This window comes from Aspergillus puulaauensis, chromosome 3 (genome assembly GCF_016861865.1).
Source record: "Aspergillus puulaauensis MK2 DNA, chromosome 3, nearly complete sequence".
Classification (NCBI taxonomy): domain Eukaryota; kingdom Fungi; phylum Ascomycota; class Eurotiomycetes; order Eurotiales; family Aspergillaceae; genus Aspergillus; species Aspergillus puulaauensis.
This window is the reverse complement of record NC_054859.1, coordinates 3,004,424-3,016,533: the sequence shown is the minus strand read 5'-3', so window position 1 is coordinate 3,016,533 and position 12,110 is coordinate 3,004,424. Positions and strand designations below refer to the sequence as shown.

Here is a 12,110-nt window from a genome sequence, read left to right as displayed (position 1 = left end):
TGAGTATTGAGGCTATCTTGATCTCAGAGGAAACTTGCGCTTTTTCAGTTGTTGATACCAACCCGCAGGAAAGGGAGTGAACGCAGTGAAACGCCACTCCACGCATGAGAAGGGGAGAGTGAAAGAACCAGAGAAGACTTAGTTAGATATCTTTCAAGTTGGTCAGGGTGAAAGAACTCGGAAATCTGCGCAGTGAGCAGTAAATTAAAGCTCCAAGTTAAACCTCTGATGAATATAATGCAAGTTTTTAATATGATAACATCTCGATTCCTCTACTTTCTCTTCCCATCATTTCTCCTTTAACTATCCTAACATTCATACTAACTGCCATGAAGCTCTTAACCCTTGTCCTGCTGCTTTCTGGGCTACACTGAAGGTCTGGATTGCCATTGGAGGCTGGGCGATGAATGATCCAGGTCCAACCCAGACTACATTCTCCGACCTTGCTGCATCGGAAGAGAAGCAGAATACCTTCCTCGAGTCCCTTGTGAGCTTCGTACTGAACAACGGATTCGATGGTGTTGATCTAGATTGGGAGTACCCTGTTGCGGATGATCGTGGTGGCAAGCCAAAGGACTTTGACAATTTCGTGACTTTTATTAAACGCCTACGGGAGAGGCTGAATCGGGTTCCGAGGCAGATTGGACTATCTATTACTTTGGTTAGTTTCTGTCTACTTCCCTGTCTACTGTTTTTGAACAGCTAACTGGGTATTGTCACTGATATAAAGCCCGCCTCATATTGGTATCCGACAGGATTTGATATTGTCCATCTCGAACCGCATGTTGACTTCCTAAACATAACGACCTACGACATTCGTGAGTACATTTCGTTCTTCGCACTTTCTCTATATTCCAATTGTCTGATATAATCACAATGAAGACGGCGTTTGAGATGGCCCCATCGAATCTCTGGGCCAATACGCCCTCTCACACACAAATCTCACAGAAATCAACCTCGCCCTGGAGCTCCTCTGGCGCTGAACCTCGGGCTTGGCTTCTATGGCCGCAGTTTCACCCTCTCGTCCCCGGACTGTATACAAGCAGGCTGTGGATGGAGTGAGGGCGGGCGGCCTGGCAAATGCACAAACACAACAGGCATTCTCCCCGCCACTGAGGTGTCGCGCATTCTCAAGGAGGGGAAGGGAAAGCCATTCCAAGACAAAGAGGCTGCGGTCCAAATCGTTGTCTTTGACAAGGACCAGTGGGTTGCGTATGATGACGTGGAAACCTTGAAGATGAAGCTAAAGTTCGCGAATAAGCGATTCTTGGGGGGCACTGTGGTTTGGGCTGTTGACTTAGACGATGGTGGCTTGATTGGGTCTTTGGGAACGGCCATGGGGAAGGAAAAGGAGCTTGTTATTGATGAGCTCTTCGGCGATTATGACACGGATTTGGGAACCAATAAAACGGGGCAGCCTCCTGGGGCTTAGCTATAAATATTTACCAGCTTTCTTTGATGGAAGTTATATATGTTGGGTAAATAGTACTTTGTTAGCAGTCAATGTCAAAAACCAGGCTTCTCATATATGACCAAATCAGATTGTCACAAATTAACCATATAGCACGCTAGGTATATATCGGGAGTATCATTCTTTTCGAATTTCGCAGCTTACTGTTTTATCATGGACCGGCCATCCTGGCACCGCATTATCATAAGACAGCTAAACATACATTTGTGGCGGAGATAGACCAGATAAGGGCAAACACTCGGCGAATGAAGTTAGGACAGTTTTACCATAAACTGATGAAGGTAAAGCAGTCAATATTGAAGAAGGTAAATACTGTACAAGATAATATCATAAAAATAGATACAGGTAAGCAGTGGAATAGTAGGTGACCAGGTAGACATTTTATACAGAGCCCTGTAGAATCAGCAGGCTGAAGAGGTATGAATACTACTACACTACTATTACTATGCAGAGCCCAAATCATCCAGTTCACAATCCAGCATACCAGTCATCATTGAATAAGATAGGTACCCTTTAATTCAGAATCGGTGAAGCGGAACGTTACAGGTTCGAGGGATATAGTTCAAATCCAGAAAAATGACGAAACACTGCACACAATGCTTTCTTTAACAGCGATGTCTTCGTCTTCGTCTCTCTCTCCATCCCTCGTTATCCTCTTTCTGCTCCATCTTCCACTGGAATTTCTCCCCAGCCAAGATGCGCACTCTTACTACGCTTCTCCTGGCGTGGCTCTTCATAGGCCCTGCAGTCGGCCGCTCTCATTTCCAACGCAAAGACCCCGACATCAACATCTCAATTTCACCAGCCAGCTTCTTGGACAAATCCTCCCATGCCCCGCGCGCGGACACCAATAGTCCCACCGACTTGAGCTGGGTTAAGATTTGGGCAGCCCTCGGGGACAGTTTCACGGCAGGAATTGGTGCCGGTCAATTATACACATGGGCGGTGCTGACCTGGCATGCTCTCGGTATGACCAGTCTTGGCCTGCGGTACTGGAACAACGGTTTGGTAGTCAGCGGTATTTCAACTTTTCTGCCTGTAGCGGAGATCGTACCGACGGCATATATAAACAAGCAGTGGATCTGCGGCCGGCTGTGGACCTTGTTGTTATGACTGCTGGTGGCAATGACCTTTGTTTGGTGTGTTAGCTTGTCCTTTTCTTAGGAGACCAGATGGGTGTGATCACCTGTTAGCAACTAGTTAACCAAGTCCGATATCATTTCCACCTGCGTTATCTATCCCTCTCGATCCGAAAAAAGTTGTGAAGAACTCATCGAGCTGGCGCAGGACCATATCAGCACGATCCTGCAGCCGAACATACGCGATATCCTTACCGAGCTCAACAACAAAGTCAAGAAAGACGGTATCCTCGTGTACACACTCTATGCGCAATACTTCAACACTGAAAACGAAGACTGCGCAGAGAAACACGACTGGTCGTTCCCGAGTGTCGCAGGTTTTGAAGCCCTCCCACTCACGGTTGAACGGCGTGAAAAGTTCAACAAGCTCGTGTTGAACATCAATAATGCCATTAAGGAGGTTGTGTACGAGTATAATTCAAACCCTGATATCGGGTACCGCATCACAACCGCAGACTGGGATGTATGGCCTCGCCAGGCTGTCGTGGGCCAGTTCTGCGTCCCGGGAACCGGGCGTGATTATCCAGACGAGGATCAGCCTGATTTACATTCCTTTCGACCCAGCCTCGGGTCTAAAGAGCCCGGTGGGCATGATGGCCTCAAGAGGCGAGCTCTCATGTCTCGTGGGACAGTCAATGAGAGTGAGGCCCAACAATACGAAGCTGAAATATACAACTCGATGTTTTACAGCTCTGCAAATCCAGGTGCGGATACCATAAGAAGTCTGGAGGGTCGAGCTCCCTTTCCCGCCGACTGCCCCGGTGATGACAGCTGGACTTATGGATTCGGACTGCCAGATAGGTGGGGGAAATGGTTTCATCCAAACGAGCTCGGCCATCGCACGATAGCTTCGTTCGTGCTAGAGGCGATATTTGCTCAACGGGTCAAAATCCTAGGGGTCACGAACGAAGCCTGCAGTAAAAAAAAACCAGCTCGACTGTTACGAGGAAAAGGTCACGGGGAGCCAATACGTCACAGCAGACACGATGGACAGGACGTACAAGATATATTGCGATGAAGTGAACCTCCTGGGTGACAGCGACGAACGTGTTTTCTATGATAACACACCCGACGGCCATAGGTACCGAATTTTCAGAACCGACAGCTCAAGCGAATTCTCGGTAGAGAATTGCAAATCGGCTTTCAAAAGCTGGTTCATAGCTGCTGGTCTGGCAGCCCACTGAACTAGAAACTGGGTGGTAGCTATGCTGAAGGGGGGTTCGTATATATCGTCAGACCGAAGGGGAACAAGAGGCCATGGCCCATGATCGAAAAGCCTGACGGCGAATGCTTCGCCTACATGGGTTACAGTGAAGCGTTTTATACCTTGCGTGGTGCTGGATGGGCGTCTTGGGACCGTGGAAGAGAGGCCCTTTATAAGGCTATCTCTCGCTGTACTGGCACTGATATCGAAAATAATCAATGGAGGTGGGAGTACTTTGACGAACTGCAGGATGGGATGGAGTGGCAAGTGACTTTCACGTTGAAGCAGGGCAGCTTTTACTGCTTCTACGATGAAGAGGTTCAGGCTGAGGTTGGGGGCTTTACCCATGGATGTCAAGCCATGTATGCGAGATGATGATGAGTAATGTCTAGTTTCGTGAGTTGTGAGTCCATCAGAGTCTAACTCAAATGTAAAACTTACCATGGTTTCCATTCCAATGTACGGAAAATACAACCTAATTATGAGGCTACCAAGAAAATTTGATTAACCCAAATAACAGGCTACAAAAAGGGCCAGCAAGGTCATGTCCATACCATTCATGGCAATTCGTAATCTTCATCATTTCGTGCATATTATATAGCCAGCCTGCCATGCCCCAACCTACACACTCGATAATTCTCGCTTTAGCAATCACTTTCAAGTTTACTGGGCCCTCCGGTTCTCGTAATGCCCGCGAAGATCATCTACCTCTTTCTGCAAACGCGACAGATCTGCCAGGATATCCGTCGCATTTGATGGATGGGAGGCAAAGTCTCCAGGCTCATCTGCGCGTTGTTCTGAACGCAGACCGGCGGGCCGATTGTTATCGTTACTGTGGTTGCTCCCGCGAGTGCGCCGAGGAGGCGGGGGCGGTGGTAGAGTATTTAGGAGTGATGATCGCTTCGAAGCGGTTCGAGGATTCGGCTGCGTTCCTAGCCCCGATACTTCCGTAGATTGCATGGAGGACGGTGCTATATTCTCCGATTGCAAGGTAAAGTTGGGATTTGAGTCATCAGGGATGATCTGGTCACTTCTGGAATCTCTACTCCGTAGCGAGGGAGTTGGCGACCGAGAACCAGGACTTGAGGGCGTTGATGCAGTAGTCTCAATCGTCGAATGGGACACAGACAGCTGGGAAGAGCTTGGTTTTGAAAGAGCGGACTTGGAACGCCTCATCTGACTATGCCGTCGACTCAACGGTGGAGTGGGAGGTCGTTTGTATTGGGATTGACTACGCCGAAGAGTATCGGCGGGCGCAGAGGGTTGGCTTGAGGGTGTGCCGAAGTAATCTGGAGTTGCTTGTGTTATTCGAGGGGAAGCCAAGGGACCTGGAGAAGGGCCGTGAAACGATACCCGGCTCGCAGCTTTTCCGGGAGTAGTCTGGGATGCTGGCGGGATTATGCTCAGATCAGGACTAATTAATTTCCCATGATGACTTTTCGGGGGAGGTGGTGGCACTCTATCCCTATTTCCAGAACGAGTCGCAAGGGTGTTTAGGTCTATGCCTGGCCCTAATGAGACCGGTCGACTCGATTTTCTAGAGTGTGTATATGGTGCCGGCTCATTAGCTGTGCTATCACTGCCTGGTTCCCCCATTGAAACAGGCGTCTGGCGCGAGGGTAATGAGCTGGCAATCGCTGTACTTTCTCGCAACTCTCCACCGTTTTCGGCATGTACTCGATTACCAGTCTTCGGGTTTTGGTCGCCAGAGAGATCAGTTTCGGTTGACGATTGACTCGAGGGGGTAGTGGTGCGGGTTGTTCCTTGGTGACGTTGTTGGGCATCCAAGGAAGCTGTCGCTAAGGCGTCTGATGGGGCTTTGGCCCGTTCTGCCTCATAGTCGCTTACATCGGCATCCTGACTGAAAGGATCCGAACTTGATTGATCATCCGAAGTCACTGAATCGTCAAGATCTGGCGCACTGACTGTCGGAGGTGGAGTGGCGCTAGCACTGGCACTCCGCGGCGGGGGGTTTGTCTGGTTTGTTGCAACTGGAGTGTTTGACGGATGGCCAAAGAAGATGGGATCCGGGATATTTGGTGGGGAGGTTATGGACAGAGAGGACTGCGGCTGATGTCGATGCGCTGTCAGATCTACAAGGGTCAGTCTATCTCTTGGTGGTCTCGCAGGCCTCGTCTTTGACTCGGAAGCGGCGGAAAGGGATTCTCACCTTCTGGCTTTTTAGGGCGGAAAGGATTTAATCCAGACATCGCAGAGAGACGTGGCAGGACCGATCATGAGAGCAAGGGTAGGAACATTGGCGAAGGGTGGACACTGCAGGGAGTGGAAGAGGGGAAGAAGGTGAAGCTGATAGCGGAGTCGTCGAGGGTCAACAAAAGAGCCGCCGCTGACGTTCCCCACGGGTTCCGGAAAGAGCTACGGCCGACACTCAATGCACAATGCACAGGGAAATTAACACTAATTCTGACGCTCTGCAATTTGTTTGTAACTGCGCTGAATGCGAAATAGGCTGAAAGCTGACGGGGGCGAAAAATAAAGTGTAGATATATGGTACAAAGAATAGCCAAAGAATAGATCGCATCCCCCATAATCCTCCCATCCAAAAAGAAAACACCGCCAAATACAAAGACCACAAGATAAATGTTCGTCACAGTATACCTCCCTCTTGGTCCAATGCCCGAAAATAAAGGGTATCAGCTCGCCGCGTATGTAGTAAGAAGACAAAGGGAAAAGGAAGGACGAGTACGAAAGAGAGACGGAGTCGGCCTAGTTGCTCCCCTTCCAAACATCAAACACACATGCTAACACATTTTCCCACCTTAGCTTTCCTTGTAAACGTGCCATTCGTTCTCGGTCCCGAAGAATGCCTGGGCGAGGTTTTTCCCGCTGTTGGTCGGTTGGCTGAAGGCCACCTGGTCCTTGGGGATTTCCATCCCGTAAATAAAATTGCTCACCACGCAATCCAAAAGGTCCATCGCGATGCCTTTGCGTCGTGAAGAGCCTGATGTCCAAATGCGCGAAATCCCCACGACCGCAGAGTGAGTCTCGTTGCGGACAGTGACGGCCGAGTCGGTGCCATCTGCCTGGAGAGATGCCTTGTCCACTGCGTGAGATTCCCAGATGCGCTCAGTCAAACATGCTCCGACACACCGACTATCCTTCATATGCAAAAAAACCTTGTATCTGTCCACGCTCTCCGACGCCCCATTCTTGCGCAGATGTTTCGGTGGTTCCGTCTGGCTCCATAGGACCTCGTCCTCGATCACCGGGGACGACAATTCTTTACTGATAACCTCCAGGACTTTCTTGGCCTGGTTCTTCGCGGTCGGAGATGACTTGCGATCCACTATCACCACGTATCCCTCGTCAAAGCGAGTCGCCTCGTAGACCCATCGCGACGCGTTCGCCCTCATAAACGCTTTTCCTAGATCTACTCCGGTCGAGTTCATGTCGTGGAATTTCTTGTGAAGAGAGGAGTCTTCGGTGTTCGAGGGCACATACTCCATACCACAGGTCGCGCATGTCTTCCGTACCTCGTGGCCCAGGTCAAGTTGCATTTGCTTCAACGCCGGTTGTTGAGGCGCTTGTGTTGCTGCTTTCTTCTTCGGGGGATCAGCAGACGCGCGCACGCTGTTGGAATTCACCTCCGACAGAGGGGTCCCATTGGTTCCCTCCTTGGTGGCCGAGTGCTTGCGTTTGAGGAAGGAGAATGTAGGTTTTCGCGTGTTCTGCGGTGGGGGCGACAATCGAGGCGGGGGTGAGGAAGGGGGAGTTGACAGTTCAGTATCCTGAGAGCCGTCTGATAGTGCAAGGGAATTCCGACGCGATGGGCTCGATCGCACGTTGGCTGTAGACTCCCGAATGGCATACTCAATGCTCTTTTCGGCCGCGTCCGACTCGCTGTCGGACAAAACGCGTCTTTTCTTGGCCGCGGGCCGCTGGTCATCGTCGTAGACGCGCCATGAGGACCGGCCGTATGTTTTCATCATGAGACCTCTGTCGAAAAGCTGTCAGGGGTGGTTTTGCGTGCGAGGGGCAATTAGTGGAAAGCGTACCGTTTAAATGAATTCGTTACAGTCCACGGCATCTCCCTGTTTTTGCGTGCTGGGGTGACTGCTTCAGATCATGAGAATCGGGTGAAGGCAACCATGGGGGCCTAGACGAGAGACAATGGGGGAAGGCAGGAGCAGGCAGTGTTATGCTGCCTTGATGACGCCTGTGATGATTATTTTCCACGCACGGAAGGCTTCGGCGGCGAGTGATCGACGGGTGGACAACGGGTGACGGAACGCGTGAGGACCAACCTAACCTGATTCAGCTATATTGCTCCAGCCAGGGCCAACAGCGTGGTGACAGCAATAACAGCAGGGACAACGGCAGGGACAGCAGGGCGATGGCGGTTGAGGAGGGAGTTACAAGTGTAACGAGGCAGCCTTGATGATGATTCCTGTGGAACTCCTTTTATTACAGCTCTGGCGACTGGACCAACTGCGACAGCCCAAGAACTGGCCGACTTTGCCTCCTGAAATCATGAGCGACCAACCATGGAGCCCGCCCCTACCTGCATAAAGTATGTCTCTCCAGCGCCCTGGTATGAGTGGATGGATGCTCACTTCGCCGTCCCTCCTCCCGTGCGCTGGCATTATTTATTTTCTCGTCTTATTATTTATTCCCCTGCCTTGGTTGGCCCAGCCCTTGCGGAACCCTGGCGCTGGATGATGCCTTCCCAGCTGCGATGCTTCTCCCTTTCTGTATTCTTGTCACCGTCCTCCCTGATCTCGAAGCAAGGGCTATCTCCGACTTCTTGAAGTTGTTCATGGTTGGTGACCCGTGAGTTCGTGACTCTGGTGACGTGACTCTACAGTCTCCACGGCCGATAAATAAGATAGAACCTGGGGTGGACCTGGGGTACCATGTACTCCCAACTGCCTTCTCATTTCTCAGCTACCTTGTATGTATGGCTCGTGTAGAAAAGGAGAAGAAAAGTTGGCTTCGTATCCTCAGTTGGCTTGGTAGAATACGCCAGCCATCATCGAGAATCCTTTGTTCCCATTATGGGAATTCCGCTGCTGCATGCACTCCGTCCATCCCCAACATTCCTTCCTGCTTTCTTGCCTCTTCTTGGCCATTCTTGCTTTTTCGGAGTTCATGGACCCCAGCCAAACGCCTATCCATGCAAGTATCCTTTCCTCTCGTTCGCGGTGCCCGGCAAGCCGTCACATCAGAACAGTCCCCCACCACGGCACTTGAGCAGATGCCCTGTGCGATCGCCCTGTTGGATTGACCGACAGGAAGGGGCAAGACTCAGTCTCACATCTCAAACCCACGGTGATCTGCAGAGGAGCATTATGGATCATCACTACAGTTTCTACGGTGTACGATGTAGATTGCTCCATGCTGGGGGCTTACAGGAAGAACCAAAAAGCAGTCCTCCCTTCCTGTCACTCTTCTTGAAATCTCCAGTCGCAAAAACAAAAAAGCGCCAACCCGCATCGCATCGGCAGTATCCAACATTCTCGTGGGGTCTTGGTACAGCAGAAAACTTGATATCCAAGACTTTGCGCCAACTCGATGGGCAATGGGGCAAATTCATGCACTCCGATGAAACGCCATCGCTGGCGATCAGAATCAAGCTTAACCGCCACCCGGTGTGACAGGTGCAGAGCCTGCGAAGTGCGAACCCTCAATGGCTGGGACATTTGGGTTTGTGCAGCATTCCAGGTGGTACATCGAGTCATTCGAAGAGATCCCACCATCCCACATATGTAACTTGCATGTCACAGTCAGCCAGCCCTTGGCTATGAGGAGTTGGGGGCGGCATGTAACAGAGAAAGCGATGAACCTCTCAATAGGATGGAGGGATATTCCTTCTGATGGGGGCCAAGCAGCTTCGAGACTCAGACCTTCATTTACCGGTGGGTGTCTGAGTAAGATGGCATGAACTGAATGGCCAGAAGCCAATCGCCGTGCTTTATCGAGATGACAGTTCCCTAGTCCAGGAATCCGGGCTTCTGACGCCCGTACTCCGTACGCGGAGGACCTAGGAGAATAATCTGAACCTCGCGGAGAGCTGACTGCGGCGCAGGATCGAACGCCAGCGACCGTATCCTCCATATACACAGGCAAAAAGACAGCGTCGACTCTCACTGATCATAAGCTCCAAGAGTTATGTTAAATTTTCGGAATACGGGGCCCATTTCACGGGGTTTAACATCGGTCGAGTCGTGCCTCTTTTGGAACTGAAGACCCGACAAGCGATGCATTAGTTGAGATCATGTCCAATAAGAACACCATTCCCAAAGCACGTCGACTCCGTAGGTGGTGCTGACCGGGGATTCTTCAATCTCGACGGTCAATCATGGCCCAGAAGAGAAGAGTTGAACTCATAAAATGCCTCTTGAGTCCCGACAGCCCCGCGGGACGTCGGACGCTGGCGATCGACTCTTCGGCGGGTTGTTGATTCGGTGATAAATTGACACTTCCGAGCAGAGAATGTGGTCTCGTCTTAATGCGGCCGAAGTATGGTTGGCACCTGTATACGACTTATACGACTGAATGGCGGCAAAACCCCCCCGTCGAGGACCCGAGTATGCTATTGCCCAATATATTTTATGCGGGGTTTACAGCACCAGCAGGGAACAGAAGAAACCAACCGTTGCTATAAATTACTGCGTGCCCTTCGAGATGGTTTGATCTCCTCCGACAACGGTGATTGACGATTCCAGATTTGGGCGAGAACCGAAAAAACCTTCACTCCGCCTTTCTGCTCTGCGTCGGGTCACTCGTTTCTGGCAGAGATCTCTGATTTTTCCATTTAAACCAACCCTGCAGCCTTTCCGACCCCTGGTCTTTCACGCGCTCTGTCATAATATAAGCCGCGCAGCCGCCAGTTCTCCTGCGAGATCCGATTCTTCCCTTCCCTTCCCTTCCCTTCCCTTCCTTTCCCTTCCCCGCTTCACTTCACCTCCGAGCTTCAGTCCTTCAAGCTTCGGCCTATTTTTTTCCTTGCCTATCAGCATACTCGACCGTTGCCTTCGTCGCCGAATTGTATCCCCTGCAAAGGCCCGATCCCTCACAATGTCAGAATCTCTCCAGGTAGCAGGAAAAAGAAAGCGTGCCAGTATGTGTCAATTGTCCAATAGAATTTCTCTCGCCGTGCGGTGAATCCAGATCTTCGCCGTCAAATTTTTCCCCTCATTCCTGCCACCTCGCCCTACAATTTCCGACCTGTCAAACTCCCTCGCCCCTCATTGTTTCAAACCACTTTTCCATCCCCTCTGCTGGAGTTGAGTCAGCGGCGAGCTCATAAGAAAGCTCCGCCATAGCTCCGGCATCCATATTGCTGTGGTGCATCTGGTGACACCTAGCAACTATCTCTATTATCCTCTCGCTACATTGCACATTTTCTTTCATATTATTCGTCCGCTATGGATGCTGACAGTCCGGACCGCGCAGGGACTCAGTCTTGCCCTCCTCCCGAATTGCCCCAGCTTGTCGCTGAGCAGCATGTGCCTATCCCTCCTGCTGACAAGGAGACCCAGCGTTTGATCGTGGTGCTCTCCCATGCTAGCTTGGAGACGTTTAGGGCCTCCCACGGTGGTCGCAATGGCACGGCTCGGGACGAGAAGTATTCGTTGCTCAACAGCGATGAACACATTGGTGTTATGCGCAAGATGAACCGAGACATTAGCGAAGCACGCCCTGACATTGCCCACCAGGTTAGACCATCCTTTTCCTCCATCAAAGTTACTCGGAAAGCGATTTGATTGCTGATCTCACTATCCACTCCAGTGTCTCCTTACCCTCCTTGACTCTCCCGTCAACAAGGCCGGCAAGCTACAAATCTTCATTCATACTGCCAAAGGCGTCTTGATTGAAGTGAACCCCTCTGTTCGCATTCCTCGAACTTTCAAGCGGTTTGCCGGTCTTATGGTTCAACTTTTGCATCGACTCTCCATTCGTTCCACCAATTCGCAAGAAAAGCTACTCAAAGTCATCAAGAACCCCATTACTGATCACTTGCCGCCAAACTGCCGCAAAGTAACGCTAAGCTACGAAGCCCCGGTTGTGAGATGCAAGGACTATCTTGAGTCTCTCGGTCCCAAGGAGAGCATCTGTATATTTGTCGGAGCCATGGCTAAGGGTCAAGATGACTTTGCGGACTCTTTCAAGGATGATGCAATTAGTATCAGCAACTACAGTCTCAGTGCCAGTGTAGCGTGCAGCAAGTTCTGCCATGCTGCTGAGGAAGTTTGGGATATCCTTTGAAGCCGCTTGAATTTCGGTCACTCCCTTAATGGAGCTTGTGGCCAGTTGACGATGTGACGAATTTCCC

General features: G+C 50.9%; 6 protein-coding genes across 6 annotated transcripts; 4 read left to right on the top strand and 2 right to left on the bottom strand.

The window, feature by feature from the left end:
* Window positions 1-403: 403 nt before the first annotated feature.
* On the top strand, window positions 404-1,432 carry APUU_31188A (uncharacterized protein; the record flags this gene model as incomplete). The annotated part of the gene is made up of 3 exons (XM_041702364.1): window positions 404-661; window positions 731-822; window positions 949-1,432. The coding sequence occupies 3 exons, from the start codon at window positions 404-406 to the stop codon at window positions 1,430-1,432; spliced, it is 834 nt and encodes a 277-aa protein (XP_041555157.1).
* A 735-nt stretch (window positions 1,433-2,167) lies between these two features.
* Window positions 2,168-3,794, top strand: APUU_31187A (uncharacterized protein; the record flags this gene model as incomplete). Its single annotated transcript, XM_041702363.1, has 3 exons — window positions 2,168-2,521; window positions 2,759-3,527; window positions 3,589-3,794. The coding sequence occupies 3 exons, from the start codon at window positions 2,168-2,170 to the stop codon at window positions 3,792-3,794; spliced, it is 1,329 nt and encodes a 442-aa protein (XP_041555156.1).
* Window positions 3,795-4,477: 683 nt separating this feature from the next.
* Window positions 4,478-6,024, bottom strand: APUU_31186S (uncharacterized protein; the record flags this gene model as incomplete). Its single annotated transcript, XM_041702361.1, has 2 exons — window positions 4,478-5,907; window positions 5,985-6,024. The coding sequence occupies 2 exons, from the start codon at window positions 6,022-6,024 to the stop codon at window positions 4,478-4,480; spliced, it is 1,470 nt and encodes a 489-aa protein (XP_041555155.1).
* A 570-nt stretch (window positions 6,025-6,594) lies between these two features.
* On the bottom strand, window positions 6,595-7,862 carry ECO1 (ESCO family N-acetyltransferase; the record flags this gene model as incomplete). Its single annotated transcript, XM_041702360.1, has 2 exons — window positions 6,595-7,771; window positions 7,831-7,862. The coding sequence occupies 2 exons, from the start codon at window positions 7,860-7,862 to the stop codon at window positions 6,595-6,597; spliced, it is 1,209 nt and encodes a 402-aa protein (XP_041555154.1).
* Window positions 7,863-8,829: 967 nt separating this feature from the next.
* Window positions 8,830-9,429, top strand: APUU_31184A (uncharacterized protein; the record flags this gene model as incomplete). Its single annotated transcript, XM_041702359.1, has 1 exon — window positions 8,830-9,429. One exon carries the CDS (start codon window positions 8,830-8,832, stop codon window positions 9,427-9,429), a length of 600 nt encoding a protein of 199 aa, XP_041555153.1.
* A 1,773-nt stretch (window positions 9,430-11,202) lies between these two features.
* On the top strand, window positions 11,203-12,043 carry EMG1 (18S rRNA pseudouridine methyltransferase; the record flags this gene model as incomplete). The annotated part of the gene is made up of 2 exons (XM_041702358.1): window positions 11,203-11,493; window positions 11,567-12,043. 2 exons carry the CDS (start codon window positions 11,203-11,205, stop codon window positions 12,041-12,043), a joined length of 768 nt encoding a protein of 255 aa, XP_041555152.1.
* Window positions 12,044-12,110: the final 67 nt, after the last annotated feature.